Raw genomic sequence first — 24,804 nt, 5'->3', positions numbered from 1 at the left:
CTGGAATGAAACTTTGTAACAGGTTGTTGACTAAAAGGATGGGGTGCTTCCTTTGTGGGTATTAGGAAGTGAAGTTCACTTACTAGTGGTAGGCTCACCGGAGGACAAGTTACACGTTAGCTGATCCAGTGAGGATGGGTGGAGAAAAGCCTGGCAGGCAGTTTTGGTGGAGCTGTGGTCTAGGATGGACAGAGACGGTGACCTTGTGTAGAGGTATGGCTGCCTTTAAGTTCTCAGTGGTGTTGAGCACCGTCATGTATGCCTGGTTCCTGACTGGGTGGGAGGTTGATGACGCAGAGATCACTTGAGCTTGAGACAAGCCTGAACTGGTAGTGGGACCTGTCCAAAAACAATTGTAAAAAACTCTGGGGGTTGGGGATTTAGCTCAGTGGTAGAGCGCTTGCCTAGGAAGCGGAAGGCCCTGGGTTCGACCCCCACCCCCAAAAAAAAAAAAAAAAAAAAAACCAAAAAAAAAAAAAAAAACTCTGACTGGATTTCAGGGTAGAAGAAGTCTGTACGTGACCAGGGTCACTAAATGGAAAGGGAAAGGAAAACCATGCTGGTACGTAGGTCCTCTTGGTCGTGGAGAGGCCTGTGAGGGGCAAGAGTGAGCGTGTCTAGGGAGTAAGTGCCTAGTGCTATGTGGATCTTTGGACATATCCTGCCGGTGACATTTTTGAAAAGACGAGAGAATAGGTCCCGGGTGAGGATGGTAAGGCTCCTTTTAGGAAACTAGTCTGTTTGACATTTTAAACTTCTCGTTTGTTTTTTGTTTTTTTTTTTCTTTTTTCAAAACAGGGTTTCTCTGTGTAGCCTAGGCTGGCCTTGAACTTGCAGAGATCCGCTTCCTCTACCTTGCAAATGCTGGTAAAGGTGTTGTACCCAGCTGACAGTTTAAACTTAAAACTGTGACTGTGGGGGTTGGGGATTTAGCTCAGTGGTAGAGCGCTTGCCTAGCAACCGCAAGGCCCTGGGTTCAGTCCCCAGCTCCGAAAAAAAGAAAAGAAAAGAAAACAAAACAAAACTGTGACTGTGAAGTGGGATTACCGTCCTAGCACAATCCCTTAATTTTACAAAATAGCTTTAGCCTTTTCTGGAAGTAGCTTCATGACTCAGTTAGGATTGGCTGTGGCTGTTGTGTGTAAGGAGTGGAGATTTGGAGCTGGCCAGTTCCTCATGTGTCTGACAATAGAACAGGTGGTTTCTTTCAGTTGCAGAAATGAATCAGAGGCAGAGGCAAACCCTTAGAGGTACATATTTGCAGGTTAATTTACCACAGGAAGAAGGCAGCCTCACAGGGACATGAAAACAGGACAAGAGTCGGCCTGACTACTCCGTGGCCCTGCTCACTCTTCCGTGACTGCAGTGGAGAAAATGCTTACTATGTAATTATTGGACTGGATTGAGAAAAGGTCACAGTGTCAGCCTCCTAAGAATCTTAAAATGCTTCATGTCTTTACTTTGCCCATCCCTCCTCCATCTTGTCGTCTGCGTTCCTCTTAGGTGTGTCCTGTGTGTGACAGTGTGCTCAGACAAGTTTTGCCATCTTGTCAGAAGCTCAGTCTCCCGCGCGGCACGTGCAGCTTTCTTCTTCACGCTGTTGAACTGCAGCAGAGTTTCCACTTGCCCGGCTGCCCTACCTCACACACTGTTCAGCTAGATGACTGAGAGATGCCCTCTGGAGACAACCAGGAAATAGAGAGTAGTAGTGACTTCCGGTCTGGCCCTGTGTCTTCCCCCTGTGGCCGGTTGAGGTGATGGTTCGTTGGCAGAAGCGTCCCATCAGTTTGTTTGTTTTATGTCATTCACACGGTAGATGCATTGCCGGTCAGCAGCTTGGCATTCATCCAGGGAAAAGGAGAAAGATGTTAATCGTGGGCACCTTGGCATCATGCTCTTCCAGGGGTTCTCGGGGGAGTTTTAAAGCATTTTCACGTAGAAATAAACTCGCAGGAGCTTGTAGTCAAATAGTCTTTTTGAAGTAAAAAGAGGTAGCTGAGGGCGTTTTACTCTCATTAGTTGTTTCTTACAGGAAAACTAGTCTAGGTCCTAGGACAATTTCCCTTTCTTTGTAGCTGTGTGTTGCAGTGTGGGCTCACGATCCTCTTGTAGCAGGTTGGTTCAGAATCTGCAAAGCTCCCTCACCAGGTCTAATTCTTCCCTAAATAGGCTTTTGCCCTGAGACACCATCGCTTTCCTGTCAGTCCAGATTCATGACCTTAATCAAAAACTCCCTTCGGTATCTGTTTCAATTGCTCTAATGAGTTACTGTTTGTTTGGCTTGAAAGAGAAATGACATCTTTAAGCAAGAATGAGTGTATTCCCCAGCAGTTGTTAGGTACGATGTGATGTTTTATTAAAATTCATAATTTATTCTGGATGTGCGTGCTGCTCACCTGGCCAGGATTGGTGGGAGCGCTGTCCTGCGGTATCACTTTAATTTTTAACTTTGGCAGGCACTCCTACTGTTCTACAGCATGTACATGATTTTGCCAATAGCTGGGAACCTATTATAAAGTCAGCCTTTAAAATGACTTAGGAATGCTTTCTATCAGGTAAGGCAGAAATCCTAGATGAAAATCCTAAGTAATGCTTGGGGCTTTCTCGTAGATCTCAGAAGGCACGCTCCTTGGGATGTAAAAAGGTTTGTCACCCAGCTTTGGCAAGTTCTTAATGAAACTAGTGGTTTTAATAGACTGGCCTTATTAGCCCTGCTAATGTAGAGCCTCATTACTAAATTCTCTCGGTGTTCACTACAGTCTTGCTGGTCTTAGGAAACAAAGCCTGCCCTTCAGTTCTCCTGCAGCCGTGACAGTTCTCTGACTCCTCTGAAAAGAGTAGCCCCGGAGGCCAGGGGATCACAGTTTAAGTAGTAGCTGCTGCAATCTTTGGACATTCATCCCCCTAAGTCATGTCAGGCGAGGAGCTGGCTTTATGTACATGAGTAAGGGGACATGAGGCTTATCACCCTTTTCAGATCCTTGTCTCACAAGGAATTACAGGACTCTCAGCTGCCAGTGTCCTCTCTGAGTCTGACGTGATGTCCGTGCCATAGTTAGAGCACGGCAGGAGGTGTGCAGTGCAAAGATCTCTGGGCCAGTCTCATGCAGGAGCTCTGTGCCTAGTCCAGCACTGATTTGCCTAGTAAGTTTCCCACTCAAATTTGACTTTTCCCATCATTATTTTGCCCAAAAATGTTATGAAAGGAAAAGAAAACACGACTTTGCCTTCGTGAACTAAGGGTGGCTAGGGCCTGCCCATCTGGCAGTGTGTGTGCCACAACACTGTCGCCGTTAGGTCCTCAGGAAGCTAATAGCTGGAGGCCTCACTTGAGCTGGACAGAGGACACAGGATTCTATCTAGGCTTCTAAAGTTTTCAGCATAGGCCTGAGCATGTCCACAAGGCTAGTAAAAGGATTAAGAGCCGCGTCAACATTGCGGATTCTAATGCTCCGTAGCAGGCGACTTCGCAGTAGTGCCACGGGGCACGTTCCCCAGCCAGCTGTCGGTAGCGAGCAGTGCCCGGTAGAGGAGGGCAGGCAGCTGGGAGGAGAACTTGCCGGTTGCTGCAGCAGCACTCCTGAGCATTGGGTGCTCTGCCGTGGAGCTCCCTCATCCATACGGCGGCGGTGATGGATTGCAGCCCAGGGAGCCTAGAACCTCTCAGGAGGCCTTGCTCTCTCTCGGAGCTGCCTCATGATGAGTCCTCTGGAAAGGAACCAATCTCTTCTCAGAGCTCAGCATGGTAATCCTTAGAGTCCTGTGGGCTTTTTTCACCCTAATTTTTGCAGGACAGTATAAAATGGAAAATAAATATCACCTCACCTCTCTGTTTCCATGGTTACTTATTGTTAATGTTCTGGCGCTCTCTCCTTCTGAGTAGCACTCTCTGCCACTGTGACTTGTGCTACATTGGTAGATATAAGCGAGACACTTCCTTATTAAGAAAATTAGGCAGCCATCTTAATAGGAAAGGGCAGATTTCATGACTCTTACACCAGAATTTCTCCTTATTATGGGGTTGGTATAGAAACACAGTTTTGAGTATATTATATTTTGAATGTACTTTCAATGTTGTGGGTTTTTTTTATTTTTTTGGTTCATGAATTTACTGGCCTTTTCTTTCCTTTTTTAAAGATTTTGTTTGTTTGCTTTATGTTTGTCACGGTCTTCAGATACAGCAGAAGAGGACATCGGACCCCATCACAGATGGTTGTGAGCCATCATGTGGTTGCTGGGAATTGAACTCAGGACCTCTGGAAGGGCAGTCAGTGCTCTTAACCTCTGAACCATTTCTCCATCTCTGGCCTTTTCTTTCTTTTGCAAAATGTTAATATTCTTTAGATCTCTCATAGAACAGGTTCTGAAACAAAAGCGTTGTCTGATCTAAGTAAGCAATATTTTGTTTTTAAGTAAGCACTAAGGATCCAATTGAGGCCCTTGTACGTAGTGAGCAGCATGATAACACCGTGCTGTATTAGCAGCCCCAGTTGTCTGATACAGTGAACAAGATCAGCATTGTGAATTCTAATGTCTCTCATTTCCTCTAGGGTTCCCCTTCTTGAGACAGGGTTTCTGTGTGTAGTCCGGCTGTCCTGGAACTTGATCTGTAGACCAGGCTGGCCTCGAACTCAAGAGACTCACCTACCTCTGCCTCCTGAGTGCTGGGATTAAAGACATGGACCCCTACCCGGTGGCCTAGTTTTTAAATTAAATTTCTTCATAATTACCTTTTACAATTATTTGTTTTTTGTTGTGTGGTGGTGTGTCAGTTGGAGGCTTGGCTAAATGGCATGCGGAGGGCAAAAGACAGTTAGTGGACGACGATCCTCTCCTCCTGCTAGGGCCGTAGTGTTAGAACTTGTGCCCTCAGGCTCCATGGCAAACACCTCACTTGCTGAGCCGTCTTATGGGCCTCTGATGTATCTGTCTTATTTTAGACTTGTGGTGGTGAAATTGGGGTTAGATGTGGCTGGAGGAAGGCCATGTTCTTGTACAGTGTATCCTGTCCTTGTCTTTTGAATTTGAACACCTGAGACTTCTTGTACCAGGAAATAACTTGAGGCATATTGTCTTAGGGTGTCACTGCTGTGCACAGGCACCGTAGCCAAGGCAACTCTCTGAGGACAACAGTTAATTGGGGCTGGCTTACAGGTTCAGGGTTCAGTCTGTTATCATCAAGGGGGAGCATGGCAGCATCCAGGCAGGCATGGTGCAGGGGGAGCTGAGAGTTCTACATCTTCATCTGAAGGCTGCTAGAAGACTGACTTCCAGGTGGCTAGGATGAGGGTTTTTTTTTTTTTGGGTTCTTTTTTTCGGAGCTGGGGACCGAACCCAGGGCATTGCACTTCCTAGGCAAGCGCTCTACCACTGAGCTAAATCCCCAACCCCTTAGGATGAGGGTCTTAAAGCCCACACCCACAGTGACACACCTACTTCAACAAGGCCACACCTCCTAATAGTGCCACATCTGGGCCAAGCATATACAAACCATCACACATATATACTTAGTAGGGCCTCAGAAAAGACAGCAGCCGGCTGATTTAAGTCATTTCTACTAAATGAAGCCTCACCCTGAGTGTTGGGAATACAGCGTTGGCTGTGGCAGAGTTCCTGCTCTGTATGAGTAATCCTGACCCTTGTATAGCATGTGGCAAGTAAGTAAGTGGCTTTAACTCCCATAGTGGATGCTGTGCTGATGGTGGGGTGACTTAGTACTGGACTCAGTGGACAGGAGAGCCAGGAAGGCATAGTGGGGAAGATGCAGGTATGAGTCTCAGCCGCAGACGGGGGACATTGGTAAGCTTGAGAATCATGATTAAGTAAGCTTCAGTAGTAGCCTGAGCAGTGACCCCCTTGGTTCAGTACAGAGCTGTGTAATGGGGCGTTTGTCTCCGGACTTCCCACAGCACCAGTCTCCCCTCCCCCAGCCTCCCAGGGAGACAGGCTCTCCTTATGCAGCTTGGGCTCAGCCTTAGCCTCCAGGATATCGGGATCACGGCACATGCCACCGTATCAGCTTTGGCCCAGCAACCTTCATTTTTCCTAAAGGCAGTTATGCCACATTGCTAGGCTAATTTAAACCTGACTTGTGTTTTGATAAGTAGTAATGTATCTGTGTGGTTCTTCTACTTTGAAAGATATGAGAAGCTGAGGGCAGGAGACATTGCTCAGGCTCGCACCTCCTTTGTCCTCCGAGAGCCCTGCGCTCGTATGGGCACGTGTGCTCACACGTGCAGTGCGTTTCGTTTTTTCTTTCAAGAAAGGGTTTCTCTGTAGCCCTGGCTGGCCTCAAACTCAGAGATCTGCTTTTGGTGACTGTATCACGGCAGCAGAAAAGCAAACTGGACCAGAACTTGGTACCGGGATCTCCGGGTGTTGCTGTAACTGACCTGACTATGTTGTCTTGGGGGAGGGAACATCGGGCAGGAAACGCTACTGCGTGTTGAGAGCTCACTGAGCTGTTGTGAGAACTTGGAGGATGATGCTGAGAGCAGTGCCGATGCTGGAGGCCTGGCCCCAGAAGCTCCAGAGAGAAGATGGAGATTTCCTTAGAAACTCTGAGGAATTGGATAGTTTATGGAATTTGAATTAAGAGTCTGTGGTTGTGTCAGATGTGACTGATAATCAGCTATGAAGAAGAAGGGGTGAGCCCCACTAGAGCCAAAGTGCTTTACTTGGGACAGTTGACGCTGAGTAGCTGGAGCTGAGAACCAGCTGGGATTAGCAGGAGACCAGCATCACCGAGGGGAAATCTTCTGGGAGTTATTTGCTCAGGGTGAGCACACAGAGGCTGTGGCTGAGGCTACAGTTCATCTTGGCTTTGATAATGTGTAAGTTTCTCCCATGTGGTCCTGTTTTGTTTTTATTGTTGTTTTTCCATTTTATGTGCATTGCTATTTTGCCTGCAAGCTGCCATGTGGTTGCTGGGATTTGAACCTGGGTCCTCTGGAAGAGCAGTCAATGCCCTTGACCACTGAGCCATCTCTCCAGCCCCTGGTCCTTGGTTTTAAAGGCACGAAAGGGTCATAGAGAGCAGCAGAGGCTTGGCACTGTGAGAGGCCAGGAGAGGCCACTGGATACACCAGTATGATGGAATGACCACCAAGGTCGGCAGCAGCTCTGCTCCCGGGCCTCTGAGACATGCTGTGTGTGCTGTGAATGACAGCTGGAGAGATAGAGCCGTCTAGACCTTTGGAACCCAGAGGATCATGAGCGGGTCCCAGGCAGTATAGGTGGAGGGGTTTTTTGGGGGGACAGGTTTTCTCTGTGTAGCTGGCCTCAGACTCACAGAGATCTGCCTGCCTCTGCTTCCTGAGTGCTGGGATCAGAGGTGTGTGCCACCGTGCTGGGCCTGAATTGAAATTATTTATTTTTATTTATTTAGAGTGAGTACACTGTCCCTGTCTTTAGGCACACAAGGAGAGGACATCAGATCCCATTACAGATGGTTGTGAGCCACCATGTGGTTGCTGGGAATTGAACTCAGGACCTCTGGAAGAGCAGTCAGTGCTCTTAACCACTGAGCCATCTCTCCAGCCCCAAGACTGAATGTTTAAAATGTTAAAATTTTTTAAGACTTTGAAAGTTTTAAAGTTGTATTATGTTTTCTATTGTGATATTAATATTAACACTACATTCTAGGGACAATGAGAAAACAAAGACGAGTTGAGTAGTGATATGTCGTGTGTCCAAACTGACAAGTGCTCAGTTGTGCTAGCTAAGTTGTGACGAGCTAGGGTGATGTGGAGAAAGACCCCAGCTGAGAAAGCGCCTCCGTCACATTGGCCTGGGTCTCTTTCTTGACTAATGGTTAATGCAGGAGGACTCAGCCCAGCTGGGTGTGCCATCCTAGGCAGGTAGTCTTGGCCATAGTGTCTGTCACAGTAGAACTCCTGGCTAGAAACTGCTTTGGATGGAGTAGCCCTCAGGTAAATAGGGTTATCAGGCACATGACAGAGGGTATGTGCGCACCCAAGGGGGCGCCCGATCTGGAGAGCATCGAGAGGAAGCGTTCCCTGTCTCCCCTGCTGTCTGCGCAGCCAGGGTCCTGTGGGAGTCACCTTCATCCCTAGCCCGTCTTCCCACTTCTTCCAAAACTGCCTCTCTACATGTCTCCTCATCCCTTTCTCTTTCCTCTTTTTCTCTTCTGTAGTCAGCTTCAGAGAAGACTCTTGTCTAAGTTTGAGGGACTGAATGCAGAGAGAACTAACTAGGAGGTTAAGCCATCAGGTTTGAGAAATTGGGGCTGGAAAAGATGACTCAGCAGGAAAGGCGCTTCTGCCAAGTCTGACGACTTGAGTGCACTCTCTGACCTGCTCAGTGGAGAGAGAGAGCCGGCTTGCTCAGGCTTCCTCTGACTCTACACAGCCACTCTCCAGGAACTTTCCCAGACAGACAGATGGAGAAGTGGGATAAAAGCAAAAAGATAGTCTTTAAAAGAAATAGATGTTGGAATGGGGAGATGGCTCAGTGGTTAAGAGCCCTGGCTTTTCTACCAGAGGCCCTGAGTTCAAATCCCAGCAACCACATGGTGGCTCACAACCATCTGTAATGGGATCCGATGCCCTCTTCTGGTGTGTCTGATGACAGTGACAGTGTACTCATATAGAATAAATAAATCTTTAAAAAAAGAGAAAAAGAAGTAGATGTTAATTACTGGAAAACACCAGCACCGTCCCTGTATACATTACAGTGATTGCGTGCTTTCTTCCGTGTCGTTTAGTTTTTAAGCAGCCTCTTGAGGCTGGTTTTATCATCTCAGTTTGATAATAGCTAGGACTGGAAGTGAGGTAAGGAAATGGTCATGTGTGCATTCCTGCTCTGGGGCCTGGTTCATGCCATTAGGCACATTGGTGACCTCTGAGTATACAGCCGGCCAGAGTAGGGACATCACTGTGTGACCTCCATTGAGTGCAGGACCCATGCTAGACATAGGCAGAGTGAGTGGAGTGTGGGTGTATGAGGCAGTCCTGTGATCCAGACCTGTCTAATGCTTGCCCTTTTCGTTCCCAGCATCTACTACAAGCCTCAGCGGATCTGACAGTGAGACAGAGGGGAAGCAGCCCTGCTCTGATGGTTTCAAAGATGCCTTCAAAGCAGACTCCCTTGTGGAGGGAACATCTTCTCGCTATTCCATGTATAACAGTGTTTCCCAGAAGCTTATGGTAGGTCATTACTTAGAATGGATTTCTAGACCTGCCCAGAGGAGGGAGAGAAAGAGGGCCAGGGTGTACTTGTGTTGGGGTTTAGGGTGGGGCACAAGTTGGCCCAAGCTAGGTTGTGAATATTTTTTCTCTTTCTGGCTGTTTGTTTATCTATTTTGATTTTTCAAGACAAGGTTTCTCTGTGTAGCCCTGGCTGTCCTGGAACTAGCTCACTCTTTAGTCCAGGCTGGCCTCAAACTCACAAAGATCTGCCTGCCTCTATCTCCTAAATGCTGGGATTGAAGGTGTGTACCACCACCACCCAGTGTTTGACTGTTGAAATTTAGTAGAGAAAGAGCAGCCTCCTTCAATAACATGTCTGTCTGTCATGTTGGAATCATCCCATGAAAAGTACCAGTATGTGCTGTCCTGCAGAACTGGACCGCAGTTCAATGCCCTCACTACTCCATGACCATCCTAAGGATGTGTAAATATGCTTCCCCAGACGTGGGTGTGTGGCAGCACTGGGGAGGCTTCATGCTGCCTTTGCTCTAGTGAATTCTCTCAAAGGAAAGGGCTTGATGCCTTTTGATTCTGAGGTGCTGAAAAGCAGGCAGCCCGGTCTCTTTCCATGTAAGGCCCAACTCTCTTTCTCAGCTCTCGTACCCACTCACTTTCCTCCATAAAATGCATTGTCGCAGAGTTTAGAGACGTCCACGTTCACTCTGTCCAGCTTCACTAGTGTCATGGTTGGCTCCTATAATTTTGTTGGATCAGATTAAGAACGAGGCAGGCTCTGCTGAAGTCATAGGTCAGGGTTCTAACCTGAAGCCTGTAAGCTTTGGGTAGGTAGAATATGGGAAAGCTTGTGACAGATCCTGGAAAAGGGTTGTGACTGCTACAGAGTCTGCCCATTCCTGCCTAAGCTTCAATGGCAGCTTTCAAACAGAATGGAGACCCCTCCCCCAGGAGGGGTTAGTGCTCAGCATTGGAGTTCCTCAGTTGGGTAAGACTCAAGGGATTTGGGTCCCTGGTCATTGAGGTCTTACCTTTGTCTAGTGTGTACATATGTATGCCTTTAAAATGCCATTAAAAAGGCATTTCTGTGCCAGGACCTTAACGTGTCATCACTCTGTTTTCTTTTTTTTTTTTTTTTTTCCGGAGCTGGGGACCGAACCCAGGGCCTTGCGCTTCCTAGGCAAGCGCTCTACCACTGAGCTAAATCCCCAACACCATCACTCTGTTTTATATGAAGCGAACTTTCAAGATACTCTCCTAACTGACTAGATTCCTCCGAGCCTGCACTGTCCTAGCCTGAGTGCCACAGGCCTGGGCAAAGGGTAGGAGAGAAGCTACTGCTTGACGCTGCTGTGTGCTAAGTTAGGCTCTCTGTGAGCTCTGCTCAGGATCTCCTGTTGACTTAATCAGACAAAATGGCTGCAAACGTCCAGTGAGATTCATTAAGTATTCTTGGTGCTTTTAAATAACAGCACTACAGTGATTTATCTAACCCCGGGGTTGCCCCAGACTCTGACCTGCAGAACAGACACTGGCCCACAATGAGTTAGGTATGTTTCTTACCCTCCTTAGGCTAACAGGTAGGCAGACCCTAGGCCTCAGTCATCGATATATCTCAGGGTTTATCACCATGTGTGGCCTGTGACGGAGACTGAATTAATTCTGCTTTGTTCTTTTTTTTCAGGCCAAGATGGGCTTCAGGGAAGGCGAGGGGTTGGGTAAGTACAGCCAGGGTCGGAAGGACATCGTGGAGACCTCCAGTCAGAAAGGTCGACGTGGTTTGGGCCTGACGCTGCAGGGCTTCGATCAGGAGCTGAATGTGGACTGGCGAGATGAGCCAGAGGTAAGTGGTGAGGGTGGGGACAGGAAAGATGCTGGTCTTCTGGAATGGGTGGCTCTCTGAGACCATAGTTTAACAAGTTCGAGCCCTTGGGAGGCAGGTTGAGTAGGGTCTTTATGTCAACACCAGATAGAGTCATTTGAAAGAGAGAACTCAATTGAGAAAATGTCCCCAGCAGCTTGGGCAAATCTCTGGTGCATCATGTGACAGATGGGAGAGGACCCAGCTCACTGTGGGGGATGCCATCCCTGGGCTGCTGGTCCTGGGTGCTGTAGAACACAGGCTGTGCCCAGGCAGTAACTGATGGTGGTTGCACACCGTTGAGAAGGAGAGGCAGGCACTCTATGTCCGTGGTCTGCCCAGTCTACAGTGTGAGTTGCAGGATGTCCAGGGCCACACAGAGAAATCCTGTCTCAAAAAACAAACAGAAAAAGAAAGCAGACTGAAGAAGCAGCGCCCTCCATGGCCTCTGCGTCAGCTCTGCCTTAGCTCTGCCTCAGGCTCCTGTCCCGTGTGAGTCCTGCCCTGGCTTGCTTTAGTGGTGGTATGGAAGTGTAGGCCGAGTCAACCCTTTCTTTCCTTCCCAAATTGCATGTTGGTCATGGATTTTCATCACCGCAGTAGAAACCCTAACTGAGACAGAGAAAAGAACCCTTGAGGCAGCACGCAGAGGCAGCAGTGTGTTCTGCTTTCTAGGACTAAGGCTGGAGGACAGAATGGTAGAAGGAGACGTTTCCAGGCTAAGTGGGACGTTCCTTGTAGCCTCAGGCTAGGGAGCTCTCTCTGGGATGAGCACCCCCGCCCCTCGTGTGGGAATCACAGCTTGGCTTGTCAGCCAGGCCCCCAGCAGGTTGTGCTGTGCGCTGCTCTCCCGTGCAGGCGGCTCACTCGCTTATTACTTGATTGTATTTGTTGTGAGACAGAGAAACTTGCGCAGAGTTGAGAATCAAACTTCAGATCTTACACGGTCCAGGAAAGCACTTATCCCCAAGCCATGCCTCTGGGTGAAGAGAGGCTTTTTCTTTGTTATGCACAGATAGTGTTGAAGTTTTACCCGTTTTTCCCTTGTTCCTCAAGGGTTGAAATGTCAGGGCATGGTGAAAGCATCTGAAAACAGCAGTCATCTGAGCGCTACAGAGTTGAGGTTGGAACAGCAGCACAGCGTAGTGGCTGTAGTTAGCAGCAGTGGCTCTGAATGCGGCAGAATGCCGCGGTGCTTGCCGCTATGACATTTCAGAGGAAGGAGGCCGGCGAGATGTACTGAGATTTTCTCCGATTCTGACGGGCCCTGACCTAACAGCTTCATGGTGGGCCTGCTCTGTTTCCTCATAGCTGTGGATGCGACAGTGTGGAACTGCGTAAAGATTTATAGTTGCGGCTCTATGCAGCCTGCGGCCTTAGAAAGGCCGGCTGTTCTCCTCATCTTCACTTGTGTGGAAATAAGTTGGTAGTGGCTCTGATCCTTTCAGTGGAGCAGAATATGAATACAGTTTGTTAAATTTGAAGTATGAAAGTCGATTGTAAAAATCGCTTTTTAAGGAGATAGGCTATTAAAAAATTCCTTTTTTGTGGTGAAGCCACTGCAGTTGCCATTGACCATAATTCATTTTTCTCAGACAGAAGCTGCGGTAAAGACAGAGGTCTGTGGCCGAATAGTCAGTCGGTAGCCACTTAGGCAAATGAGGCTGGGTGGGCCACAGCACGGAGAGTCGGTGACTCCTGAGCCCACGGGTTCAAGGTTCGCCATCTCAGGCAAACCCACCCCTGAGTGGTCTGGATGCACAGGCTTCAGTGGGGAGATTGGCTCTGGTTTTACTCAACAGTGGAGCGTCCACTGTGTTTGGATTTCTTGTCATGTACAGTGTATAGTTTGCATTTGTGCTTAAAGGTATGGATTTAAATGGGCGAAGAAACCACACTTCACTCCCAGATCCGTGCATAAAGGCTGTGGTGATTTTCCTTTTTAACTTTTCTGTCTTGATAGTGGTTGCCTTGCCCCGAGACCTTGCATTGTGATAGCATTTTATGCCTCTCAGAGCATGTAATGTTACCTGTAATCTCATTGCCTGGATTTGCAATGGTAACTCTTGCTTGTGAAGCAGGCTGCCCAGCTGCCTCTCAGGTTAGCCCGTGGGTTAGGATCCACGGTGTTCTAGTCCTGGACTCACTGACAGTTATTCCGAGACGGAGACATATTCAGTCCCCACCTCCGACCAACCTCAACCATGGGTGAACAACATCGCTCTTGAAAAGCTCTGCAAGGAGCGTCAGTGTGAGAGCCCTGCTCAGGTCCGTGCAGGAAAGCACCTGAAGCTCAGAGGAAGCAGCCGTTAGAGACGGCCTGCTCTCTTAGAACCGGTGCTGGGAGACGGTGTGCTGCTCTCTTAGAATCGGTGCTGGGAGACGGTGTGCTGCTCCCTTAGAACCGGTGCTGGGAGACGGTGTGCTGCTCTCTTAGAACCGGTGCTGGGAGACGGTGTGCTGCTCCCTTAGAACCGGTGCTGGGAGACGGTGTGCTGCTCCCTTAGAACCGGTGCTGGGAGACGGTGTGCTGCTCCCTTAGAACCGGTGCTGGGAGACGGTGTGCTGCTCCCTTAGAACCGGTGCTGGGAGACGGTGTGCTGCTCCCTTAGAACCGGTGCTGGGAGACGGTGTGCTGCTCCCTTAGAACCGGTGCTGGGAGACGGTGTGCTGCTCCCTTAGAACCGGTGCTGGGAGACGGTGTGCTGCTCTCTTAGAATCGGTGCTGGGAGATGGTGTGCAGGTTTCTGGGTAATTTTGAACATAGTGGAGAGGCTTCAGGACAGCTGTATTTATGTGACACTGCCTAGTATTTCTCTGTCCTCATTCTCTTATTAAATGCCTTAAGCCCAGGACTCACCGTACTGCATCTGCAGTTGAGTGTACACACAACAGACAGTCACCAAGTAACCCTGAGACAGATGAGAGAAACCCTGATGATCCAGAAACTTTCTAAAGGGTTCGAAGTAGAGTTTGAGCTGTGCTTCAGTCAGAATTCGAGCCTCGACTTCTCATGTCTGACCACTTGCATTTCGCATCACCAACCTATGTCCTTCTCAGCCTGAGTCCCTCTGCATTGTTTTGGGGAAACCCTGGTGAGTTGAGCAGAATCCTAAAGGCCTATCTCATCTGACTTGTCTGTTCATTTTTGGTTTTAGCCCAATGCCTGTGAGCAGGTATCATGGTTTCCAGAATGCACCACTGAAATCCCTGACTCTCGGGAAATGAGTGACTGGATGGTCGTGGGAAAGGTAGGCTCTCTTGACAACCGCCCATCTCTGCCATTGCCTTTCTTTCCCTGGCGTCTGGTGCATGCTGCTGCAGTTAGAGATGTGGAAGCGGGTCACGTGAGCTCCAGGAGGTGTGGCATGAACCTGAAAAGCAGAAACAGTTACCCCGCCTCCCTTCCGTGGGTGCAGCCCCTGCTCACTGCTAGGCCCTGTTCAGGGAGGAAAGGACAGCATTCTGTCCTCAAGTGACAAGGGCATTGTCAGCAAAGGCACTTGTTTACTGTCACTCTAAAGATTTATTTATTTTATGTATGTGAGTACACTGAAGCTGTCCTCAGACACACCAGAAGAGGGCGTCAGATCTCATTACAGATGGTTGTGAGCCACCATGTGGTTGCTGGGAATTGAACTCATGACCTCTGGAAGAGCAGTCTGTGCTCTTAACCTCTGAGCCATCTCTCCAGCCCCAATACTGTCACTCTAGAACACTGAAAGTGAGGTGAGTGGTCACTACTTAGTGTGGTCTCCAGGAGTCAGTGACCTCAGGGTCACAGCTGCCTTCACAATCCGTGTGTCTAATGGGGTTTCCCAGAGGTCAGTGCCTGCCTGCAATAGCTGATTAAGTTGCAAAACCAAGGCAGGGGACCAGCCCCCCTTTTTTCCAAACCACACCCTGAAGAGATGTCCAGGAATAAACTTTGTTTTGAAACTAAGGTTATTTTAAACAAAACGATTTAGCACATTACTTTTTTGAAGTAATGAACATTTAAGAATCTCAGTTTTGATTTCTTTTAATAAACTACTATCTAATTCATATACACAATAGCTCTAGGGAGGCTGTTTGTTTGTTTTTAGTGTTAGGGATTGAACTTGTGTATACCAGACACAAGTATTCTCTCCTGAACTATATATACCCTCAGCTCCCTCAGTGACTTTGAGAGGTATGAACCTTGACGCTGGGCCAGCGAGCTGGCTCAGTGGGTAAGGCCCTTGTGTGCAGGCCTGATAACACGAGTCTGATTCCTGGATCCCACATGATTGGCTGTGAGAACCAACTCGTGAGCTTATTCTCTTGATTACCACATAGGCACACATGTGATTACCTTCACATGCACACGTACACACACATGGATGTGCCTTCACAAGCACACGTATACCTCCCCATGTCCCCTGAACACCGCAAGCATGCCATGGCACAGATGTGCCTTCACACGCACACGAGCGTACACACACACCCATGTCCCCTGAACTCCACAAGCATGACATGCTACGATGTGTCTTCACATGCACATGCACACACCCCATGGGGGCGACCTTTGGGACCCCAAGTTCTGGATGCCGTCTTGGAGGTAGTGATGCTTAGATGGGCTGGGCTAGACCTGACATCCCACAGGTGCTAGTTGGGTCCTTGTCCTCTGTAAAGCTCACAAGTCAGTGCCTAGTGTCCAGCTTTTCTGCTCATCTCAGAGCGGAGCGAGTGGCTCACTGATGAAGCACAGTGTGGGGAGCCCCGCCCCTGCCTTTGCTCTAGGGGCAGACAGCTTGTGTATCTCCTTCCTGTGTGCTCTTTCCAACCTCAGCATTTGGGCGTGCTGTGACCATATGGTGTTCCACCCAGAGCTCCCAACAGACGGCTTCATCTCACAGCCATCTGGAGCACAGCCAGAGGGACTGGGGATTGTCTCTTCTGCCCCTCAAGGATTGCTGATTCTTGGCAGGGACTTGAGTCCCCTCTTGCTCTGAGCACACAGAGCCCTTCCTCCCCACTCTCCAGGAAATAGTTAGACTTGGGCAGCACTCACGGCTCTCTTCTCCCGTAGAGAAAGATGGTTATTGAGGATGAAACGGAGTTCTGTGGGGAGGAGCTGCTTCACAGCATGCTCAAGTGTAAGGTAGGCCGGGCCGGTGGGGAGGGCAGGGGCTCTTTCGTTTGTTGGGTTTTTGGTTTGGTTTGGTTTGGTTTTTTGGCAAGAGTGCGGTGTTTTAAGTTTTTTTTTCTTCTTTTCTTTTCTTTTTTCTTTTTTTCGGAGCTGGGGACCGAACCCAGGGCCTTGCGCTTGCTAGGCAAGCGCTCTACCACTGAGCTAAATCCCCAACCCCCTTTTTTTTTAATTGAGATGGGAATGGAAGCTTATGTGATGCATATGTCCAGGGTAGTATTTTTCTGGTAACTCTATGGCCTCAGTGTGTCAGAGCCTGGTAATACCCGAGGGGTCTGGTGAAGGGAAAGTTTGGACTCATTTTGTAGTATCAGATCAGTATTTAAACCTCATTTCCATAGTGTCATTGCTGTGTGACCTTGAGCTAGTAGCTTGGGCATCTCTGAGTGTCTTCTCTATTAAACTGGAGAAGTACTTCTGTGTGGTTGTGAGTGTTAGATGGGGTTGGAGGGTGTAGCCAGGCCTGGGTGTTAGTGTCAGGAAGCACACACCTGGGTCACCGAGCAGGAAGTGGGTCAGAGAAGAATGAAGGCGACCTCACAAAGCCTTTCTTTGGGCAGATGGGGTTGGGGATATATCCTTAGGTGACCATATCTCAGGTGGAAGGAGGATGTCTGTTTCCAGAGAGGAAGTTGGAGAGGAGAGTTAGAAGGCAGGAGTGCGTGTGTGTGTGTGTGTGTGTGTGTGTGTGTGTGTGTGTGTGTGTGTGTGTGTGTGTATGTGAGTGCTTGGACACAGGAGACCCTGGTCTTGATTTGGTTTTAAGTTGATTTGCTTGCTTGTTTGTTTTGGCTTTTTGAGACAGGGTTTCTCTGTGTAGCCCTGGCTGTCTCAGAACCTACTCTGTAGACCAGGCTGGCTTTGAACTCAGATCTGCCTGCCTCTGCCTTCGGGGTGCTGGGTGTTTTTTAAGTTTTGAGTTGCAGTCTGTGGAGCCGAATGCTGGAACTTCAGTTCCTTGGTAGGTTGAGGCGTCCTGGGGAAACAATTTGCTGTGAGGATTAGCTGGGCGGAGTTGGCTTTCTGTGTAGCAAGGTGCTTTTAACCACGTCATGTAAGCCAGCACCCGCTTCCCTGGGCTCTTAGCACAGGTAAGTGAGTGTCAGAGAGACCGAGCTCTTCCAGAGCTGTGGTACAGTAGGAACCCAGTTCCTCGGAGGGCCTGGCCCGGTACCTGCTCCAGAGCCTCTTCTCTCTGGCAGAGCGTGTTTGACATCCTGGATGGGGAGGAGATGCGGCGAGCGCGCACCAGAGCCAATCCCTATGAGATGATCCGAGGCGTCTTCTTCCTTAACAGGTTGGCTGATTCCCCCGCTTCCCGTTTGCACAGCTCTGCCTTTCGTTTGACCCTTGGTTTTCCGTATCCTGACCCGTGCTTTTCCTTCTTTCTCTGTTACAGGGCAGCAATGAAGATGGCTAACATGGATTTTGTGTTTGATCGTATGTTCACAAATCCCCTGGACTCTTCTGGGGTGAGATTTTGTGGTGTCGAGTCATTTAGCATGGGAAGCCTGAGCTCACACTTGTTCAGTGCGAGCGAGTGTGTGTGCCTACTATGCGATAGTCCTGAGAAGTGCGAGCAAGTGTGCGCCTACTATACGATAGCCCTGAGCTCACACTTGTTCAGTACGAGTGTGTGTGTGCCTACTATGCGATAGTCCTGAGAAGTGCGAGCAAGTGTGCGCCTACTATACGATAGCTGAGCTCACACTTGTTCAGTGCGAGCGAGTGTGTGTGCCTACTATGCGATAGTCCTGAGCTCACACTTGTTCCTGCTATGTGACGGCCCCGTGCTTTGCTGCCATTACCTAGACAGAGTCCTTCAGTCTTCTTGCTCCCAGGAGTGGCCAGTGTGCCAGGCCTAAAGCTCTGTGATTTCAGCAGGGTCGTTTTCTCTCTGCTACTCTGAACAAGCTCTGTGTGGAATCGTAATTATGAGGCTTGGCCTTTCTCTGGATGCCGCAGAGCAAAATGATTTTCTGCTCTGCTACATCTCATTTCTCTGAACGTCAGCCCTCCATAGTGATAGAGAAAGCAAAAAGGGAAATTTCATTCTAGAATTTTCTTTGGGGTCAACACATTTTTACCCACTCCTAGAAAGTTGGTTTCCTTTGCAGTGACAGGGCCAGGAGCCAGCTGTCCCCAAACCCCTTTCTGCTTCACAAACCCTCATTCTACTAGACCCCACCCCTTCCCCGCCCACCAGCTGGAGGGGCTTATTCCCAAGTTCTTTGATGGTTCAGCTCTAACTGCCTAACTGCTGTTCCATGCTGGTAAGAGCTGGCACACAGACCCTCCGGCCTTTCCTTATTTGCTTTCCCTGGGCTCCCTCTCTGTCTTCCAGGGCCAGCAGGCAGCACAAAGGCTCTTGGAATTAGCATCTCGAGAAAATTAGGTTGATACAGTGTTGATTTAATTTTCTGAGCTCCCGGTGATTTCCTTTAAAGCCCCTGCCTAGCAGAGGAGCTCCGTTAAGCTGCCGAGAAGCCACACATCATCTGGGCTTTGGAACTGTGTGCCCTCAGCAGCTGGAGGCTGGTTGTTGTCTTTGGCTGTCATGAGAAGGAAGTGTAGGCACCAGGACTGTACCATTCAGGTCCGAGTGGATGCTCGTTACATAGGGAAATGCCACATGTTTGGACAGCTTCAGGCAGCTTCTTGACCTGAATTGATTCTTAGTAGCCAGGGAGAATTACCCTGTCAGAGGTGTGTCTTTGCACTCTCAACATGAAAAGTGGTTCCTCTCTAGTGCCTGGTATATGATTCTTGATCTCCATTTTCCCTGAGAACCTGAGTAAAAGCCGAGCCTAGTGTGTTCCCAGGGAGTGGCTGCCAGCAGACGTGGGAGTGGCCGGAAGCACAGGCACTCTGGGCCCTGGTGCTTTAGGTCAGACAAATTATTGACTAAGCATTGAAAAACTGGAAGCTTGGGGTATAGAGAAGGAAAGAGGAGGGTTTTGTGCTGAGGGTTTTATCTAAGAGAAGCCTGTATGACGTGTGTTGGAAGACAGTGAATGTGGGTGTTCCCTTTCGGCCTTGTGAGTAGCCATGGAGGCATCAACAGGGCCCACTTTATGAGTAATACTGCACTTGGCAGAGAGAGAAGGAAGGGAAATGACTGGAGTTTCGACGCTAAGGAAGCCGATCTAGTTGAATAGAGTGCCACTTTGTATTTGTGGATAGTTTATAGTGTAGGAAGACTTTTGCCACTGGTGGCATTAATTATCTAATCCTACAGTAGCCTAGAGAAATACCTACAGTCATCCCAATTTATAGTTGAACAGTTGAGCTGAGTAGCTTCAGATAGTGCTTGACCTTGACTGCACAGTGAGGGAATGGCAGAGCTAAGAACTAGCTATTCCTTCTTTTTTTTTTTTTTTTTCCCGGAGCTGGGGATCGAACCCAGGGCCTTGCGCTTGCTAGGCAAGCGCTCTACCACTGAGCTAAATCCCCAACCCCTAGCTATTCCTTCTTGAGCCGACTTCTGGACAGGCCCCTTGTCTCATTATTGCAAGGTCTTGCTATGTAACCCAGACTATCCTTGAATTCACAATAATCCTCCTGCTTCAGCCTCCCAAGTGTTGGATGGTATATGTACAATATAATGCACCTACAAGCCACTGGTTTCGAAATCACAGCATGGTATCATATTTAGGCCCCTTGTGGAGAATCTTTGTGTCCTTGAGCTTCTTGCCTTCCCTTTGGCCAAAGAGGTTGGAGCCTGGGGCTAAGGCTCCTGTGCTGAGAAACATGGATTTCCTTCTATGCAGTGTTTACAGTGCTTAGACGTAGGATTCCTGCCTCTACCCACTCTGCTGACTGCAAAGTGCTACATGATGTTCTTGGCAAATGCCACTGGGTCTCTTGGGTGTGTGTATAAGTGACTATAATCCCAGTATACGAGTGGCAAATGGGTTTTCAGAATCCACTCCAGAATCCTGGGGTACAGTAGTGAGTAGGCTGGGAAAGAGCTGACAGGTTCCAGTGTTCCTGGGAGGGCTTGTTACAGGTCAGTGAGGCTTACTTTGCTAAAGTCACCCTCTCTAGAGATGTGCTCACTGGATAGCCATGACACCCAAGAGTGATAGGGTTGCAAGTGCAGATGTGTGGTTTTCCTAGAACTCTAAGCTTTCTGTTCTTTATTAGTGCACAATCCTGGGCAGTCTGCCAGCTTTGCCCAGACTGTAGAAAAGGGAGACCGAGGTCGTCCCCAGGCAGGAAGCACTCACAGATCCAGACTAGCTGTGGGCTTCTGTGGCCACCCACTCTGACAGTTCATTGTTTTAGTGTCATCTCTGCAGATGACCTGTGTCTCTAGTATAGATAGTTGGGTTACTGTGCTGGCCCAGGGCGGCCTTTGTTAGGCTGAAGCACCTGCTGCTGACCAGGGCTCGGGTCCGTGTCAGTCCCCAGTTAAAGCTGAAGTGACCTGAGGTGAACAAATACTGTCACTAGCCAGGCTGCTGCTGCTGGAGCACGTCCCTAACCTTAGCACATGGGAGGCAGAGGCAGGCGGGTCTCTGATTCTGAGGCCAGCCTGGTGTATAGAGCAAGTTCCTGGACAGCCGGGGCTACACAGAGAAACCCTGTCTCAAACTGCGTCTGACCTAACCACCACCCCCACATAAAGAAGGAGAAAGAAAAAAAATACTATCAGTAAAAAGTCAGGTGATTTTCTTTTTGTTGTTGTTGTCTCATCAGTCCTAACATGGTGTGGGGGCTCAGAGGGTCCCCAGAGACCACTGCTATTAGACTAGCATCTCCTCTCCCTGCCTCAGCAGCTCCCAGCATGCACTGGACAAAGGCCCAAGGATAAAGGAGGATAGAATGAGGAAATGTGTGTGTGGTGTGCTTGAACAGCAAAGGTGCCAGTGAAGTCTGAAGCCTGGAGTTTGCTTTACTAGTACTGTGCTAATCCTGGTTCTTAGTTCTGACAGCCCCACCGCAGTTGTGCAAACTGTCAATAAAACTGGCAGCTACGCGAAAAGCACAGGAACTGCACTCTGATGCTAACTCTTATCTGAGAGTAAACTTACCACAGAGTGAAGGCAGGTGAGGGACACCAGGGGAGAAGGAGCCAGGAAGACTGAGGCTGCCCTGTAGGAAGGCAGGCCCTTGAAGCTGGGCGGTGGGTCATGCTGCAGCCACCAGACTGGGGCTGCTCAGGGAGAGCAGACGTCCAGTGCTCGGGCCTCCTAGACTCTGACCCAGCTGCTGCGCACTGTGGCTGTGTGTCTCGGTGTTCCCTCCTGTCTGCAGTGTTGCGCTCTCCAGGATACAAGCAAAGCACATTGTGGTGAGGGAACAGCCCTGAGACGTGCAGACCCCACTTAGATAGCCACAGAGGTGCTTGTCTGAGGAGCCGTGAGGTGGCCTGGTTGTGGAAAAGGTGCTGAGGATATTTCGGGTGAGGGAGCTCCAGTGGGCAGTGGTGATGGAGGGAAATGTCCTGTGTGCTGTGACTGGGAGGGAGGGAGTGCTGATCATGCTTGCTGATAAAGTGCTTCCATTCTCCTCTTCCTGGAGTTCTCCTTCCTTTCCTCACTGAGCCACCTGATCCCTGTCTCCTTTCTCCCACCTCTCTCTGCAGAAGCCACTGCTGAAGGAGTCGGACATTGACCTTCTGTACTTTGCTGATGTGTGTGCAGGCCCAGGTGGCTTCTCTGAGTATGTGCTGTGGAGGAAGAAGTGGCACGCAAAAGGCTTTGGGATGACGCTGAAGGGCCCCAATGACTTCAAGCTGGAGGACTTCTACTCCGCCTCCAGTGAGCTCTTCGAGCCCTACTACGGTAGGACACCGAACAGGGAGGGGACTAGGGACTGTGACTGTAGCTTCTGTGCCCTTCCTAGTCTGTGAGCCAGGGTTCACAGAGCCTGGCACGAGGGTCCTGGATCCCTCTCAAGTATCTTTTTTTTTAGCCCACAGCCTGCACTCCCTAGGTAACCTCACCAAAGCCGTATTAATTCCTCCTTGCAGGATGGTGGTTCTTATGTGGTGATGGGGCTAACGAAACTGCCTGATTCCTAGCTGAAAACTGGCAGCCATTAGCAAACAGCTCATGAGCGCAGCTGCAGCCCTGTGCGTTGGTATGACCTGCACTCACTGGCAGACAGCTCACATGGTAGCTGTGACAGTCCCTCAGCCCTGACACATGACACTCAGACTGACATGCCAGCAAGTCCTAGATTCTTCCTAGCAGTTCTTACGGAGGTGGTGGTTGTTTTCTTTTGTCGTGGTTTGGTTTTACTCTGTTTGCCTGTTTTCTTGTTTTGACAAAGGGTCTTTCTGTGTTACCCTGGCTAGCCTGGAACTCAGCCGTGTAGATCAGGTTGGCCTCAACTCAGATATCCTCCACCTGCCTCAGCCTCCCAAGTGCTAGGATTTGATGTTTTGAGTCAGGGTCTCACTTTGTATTCTAGGCCAACGTAAAACTCCCTGTGTAGCCCAGGCTGGCCTTAAGTTTATGGGCAGTGTCCCTGCTTCAGCCGAATGAATACCTGTAGACCTGAGCCCCCTGCCTGGCTAACACTGGTTTTTAAACATACGTGCTTTGAAAAGCAAGATCCTTTGCTTCAGTTGACAACTTTAGACTGGTCAGTTCCCTTTGAACTGTGGCTTCTGAGAGCAGGGTGTGCTCTCGCCGGCCCAGCTGCCGGAAGCAGATAACTCACAGGGTTCTTGTGTCCCATCAGGTGAGGGTGGGGTCGATGGAGATGGCGACATCACCCGCCCAGAGAACATCAACGCGTTTCGGAATTTTGTCCTGGACAACACAGATCGCAAGGGCGTCCACTTTGTGATGGCAGATGGGGTAGGTGACTGCCCCTCTGAAGGTGCTTTATGGGTGTTGTGTGTGAATTTAGGTGCTTTATGGATGTCGTGTGTGAATTTAGGTGCTTTATGGATGTTGTGTGTGAGTTTAGCTTGGTTTGGTTGCTGTGCTGGGAGTCGGTCCTTAGCCTTGGGCTTCCTTAGTGCGTGCTCTGCTGCGGAGCCCCCAGTGCCCGCCACCGTTGAAAAACGCTTTAGTGGGTTGGGGATTTAGCTCAGGGGTAGGGCGCTTGCCTAGCAAGCGAAAGGCCCTGGGTTCGGTCCCCAGCTCCGAAAAAAAAAGAAAAAAAAAAAAAGGAAAAAGAAAACGCTTTAGTTTTGCTCTGCAGCTGACCCAGTAAATGTGAGCTCGACGTCATGTAGTGGGATGTGCGGTGTATTTACTTTATATGTTTCCCTACAATTCTTGTAAGGATTCTCCTGTTGTGACCACGTTTGCTTGAGCCCACTTTGCTAACAAAAAGGCCTCTAGTTGCTGAGGGCTGATGAAGCGTGGACCCCGCTGTGGTCAGCGAGGCAGAACTGAGTGGGAGGCTCACTGCCGTCACTGTCGTCCGGGCTGCTGCTGTTGGAGCTGTCTACAGGTGGCCTCCGAGCCTCGCATGCACTGCCGGATTCTTAAGCAGCAGCAGCAGCAGCAGCAGCAGCAGCAGCAGCAGCAGCAGCAGCAGCAGCACAGAAGCCATGGGGGCCCCTGGCTAGCTAGCTGCAGTGAGTTTTCAGGGGTCTCCCTGAGCAGCCACTTGGGATGCAGAGAGAACCTCCCACCACATTGTTCAGCAGAGGCCCTCTCTCTCATCCAGTGATGTCCTACTCCAGGTGAGCCCTGTCATGCGAGCCACTTTGGGAGAAAGGACAGACAGGATGGCGTTTGCTGCAGGATACATAGCTGGAGTTGACAAGAGCCTTTGGAGTTCTTTGTTGTGGAAGAAGGCAGCGTGTTAGAGGGACCTGAGGATGTCCTGACTCCCTGAAGCCTGTACACAGTAGGACAGCAGATGGACAGGGTTGGCGCAGGCTAAGAGGAGGGGCTGTGCCCGTTGAGCAGACGTGTGGGACCGAGTCTGTCTTTTCTGCCTTCGTTGCAGCAGACAGCAGGGCTGCACGCTCATGGGTTTTTTGCTTTGGTGGCAGGAGGGCTGGCTGGCCTGGCCTTTTGATTTATTTCTGTTACTTATTTCAAATGTTCATCGTGTATGGTAATGTGTTACACAGGATATTTTCATACCAGTTTATATATATTGTACATTGAATATATTCCCGCCCACCCCACCCACCTCTGTCTTTTCCTTTCTCTTACTTTACAATTTCTTTTTTCAGTCGGTGTCTCAAAATAGCTCAGGCTGGCCTCAGACTCTCTCTAAGATAAAGTTGGCCTTGACTCCTGATCCTCCGGCCTCTACCTTCCAAGTGTTAGAATCGTAAGCATGTGCCACCATGCCTGGCTCTGCTTTTGAATTCCTAATTAGCTCTAAAACAAACATGGACTTTGAGAAACATCTTTAAGTCTGGAAGACAGTGGTTAACATTCCTTTAATAGGACTGCATCGGTGAGATCTGGCCTATGGGGGCAGCTGAACAAAAGCTAGCGTTCTTGCTCTCCGCTGTACAGTTATAACATGGTCTGTCCTAAGTTGAGTAGTTTGTCTATTCAGCCTGTTGTGTAACTGATTTCCAGAACTTATCATTTTGTAACTGATCCATGCCCACTAAGACCAGTCCTTTCTTCCACTGCCTGCCTCCTTTCCTTGGCGTATGTGTGGCTCATGCCTGGCAG

At 49.4% G+C, this 24,804-nt stretch overlaps 1 protein-coding gene across 1 annotated transcript in view; it reads left to right on the top strand.

The window, feature by feature from the left end:
- Cmtr1 (cap methyltransferase 1) overlaps positions 1-24,804 on the top strand; it is a 43,154-nt gene that overhangs the window by 4,014 nt on the left and 14,336 nt on the right. The window contains exons 3-10 of the mRNA XM_032889174.1: positions 9,016-9,167; positions 10,849-11,007; positions 14,184-14,276; positions 16,076-16,147; positions 17,398-17,492; positions 17,595-17,667; positions 21,786-21,984; positions 22,889-23,007. Coding sequence (XP_032745065.1) covers positions 9,016-9,167; positions 10,849-11,007; positions 14,184-14,276; positions 16,076-16,147; positions 17,398-17,492; positions 17,595-17,667; positions 21,786-21,984; positions 22,889-23,007 — 962 coding nt within the window. The remainder of the gene's footprint in view (positions 1-9,015; positions 9,168-10,848; positions 11,008-14,183; positions 14,277-16,075; positions 16,148-17,397; positions 17,493-17,594; positions 17,668-21,785; positions 21,985-22,888; positions 23,008-24,804) is intronic.

The sequence above is a fragment of the Rattus rattus genome, chromosome 18 (assembly GCF_011064425.1).
Source record: "Rattus rattus isolate New Zealand chromosome 18, Rrattus_CSIRO_v1, whole genome shotgun sequence".
In the NCBI taxonomy this organism is placed as follows: domain Eukaryota; kingdom Metazoa; phylum Chordata; class Mammalia; order Rodentia; family Muridae; genus Rattus; species Rattus rattus.
This window is presented reverse-complemented; position numbering and strand designations above follow the sequence as displayed.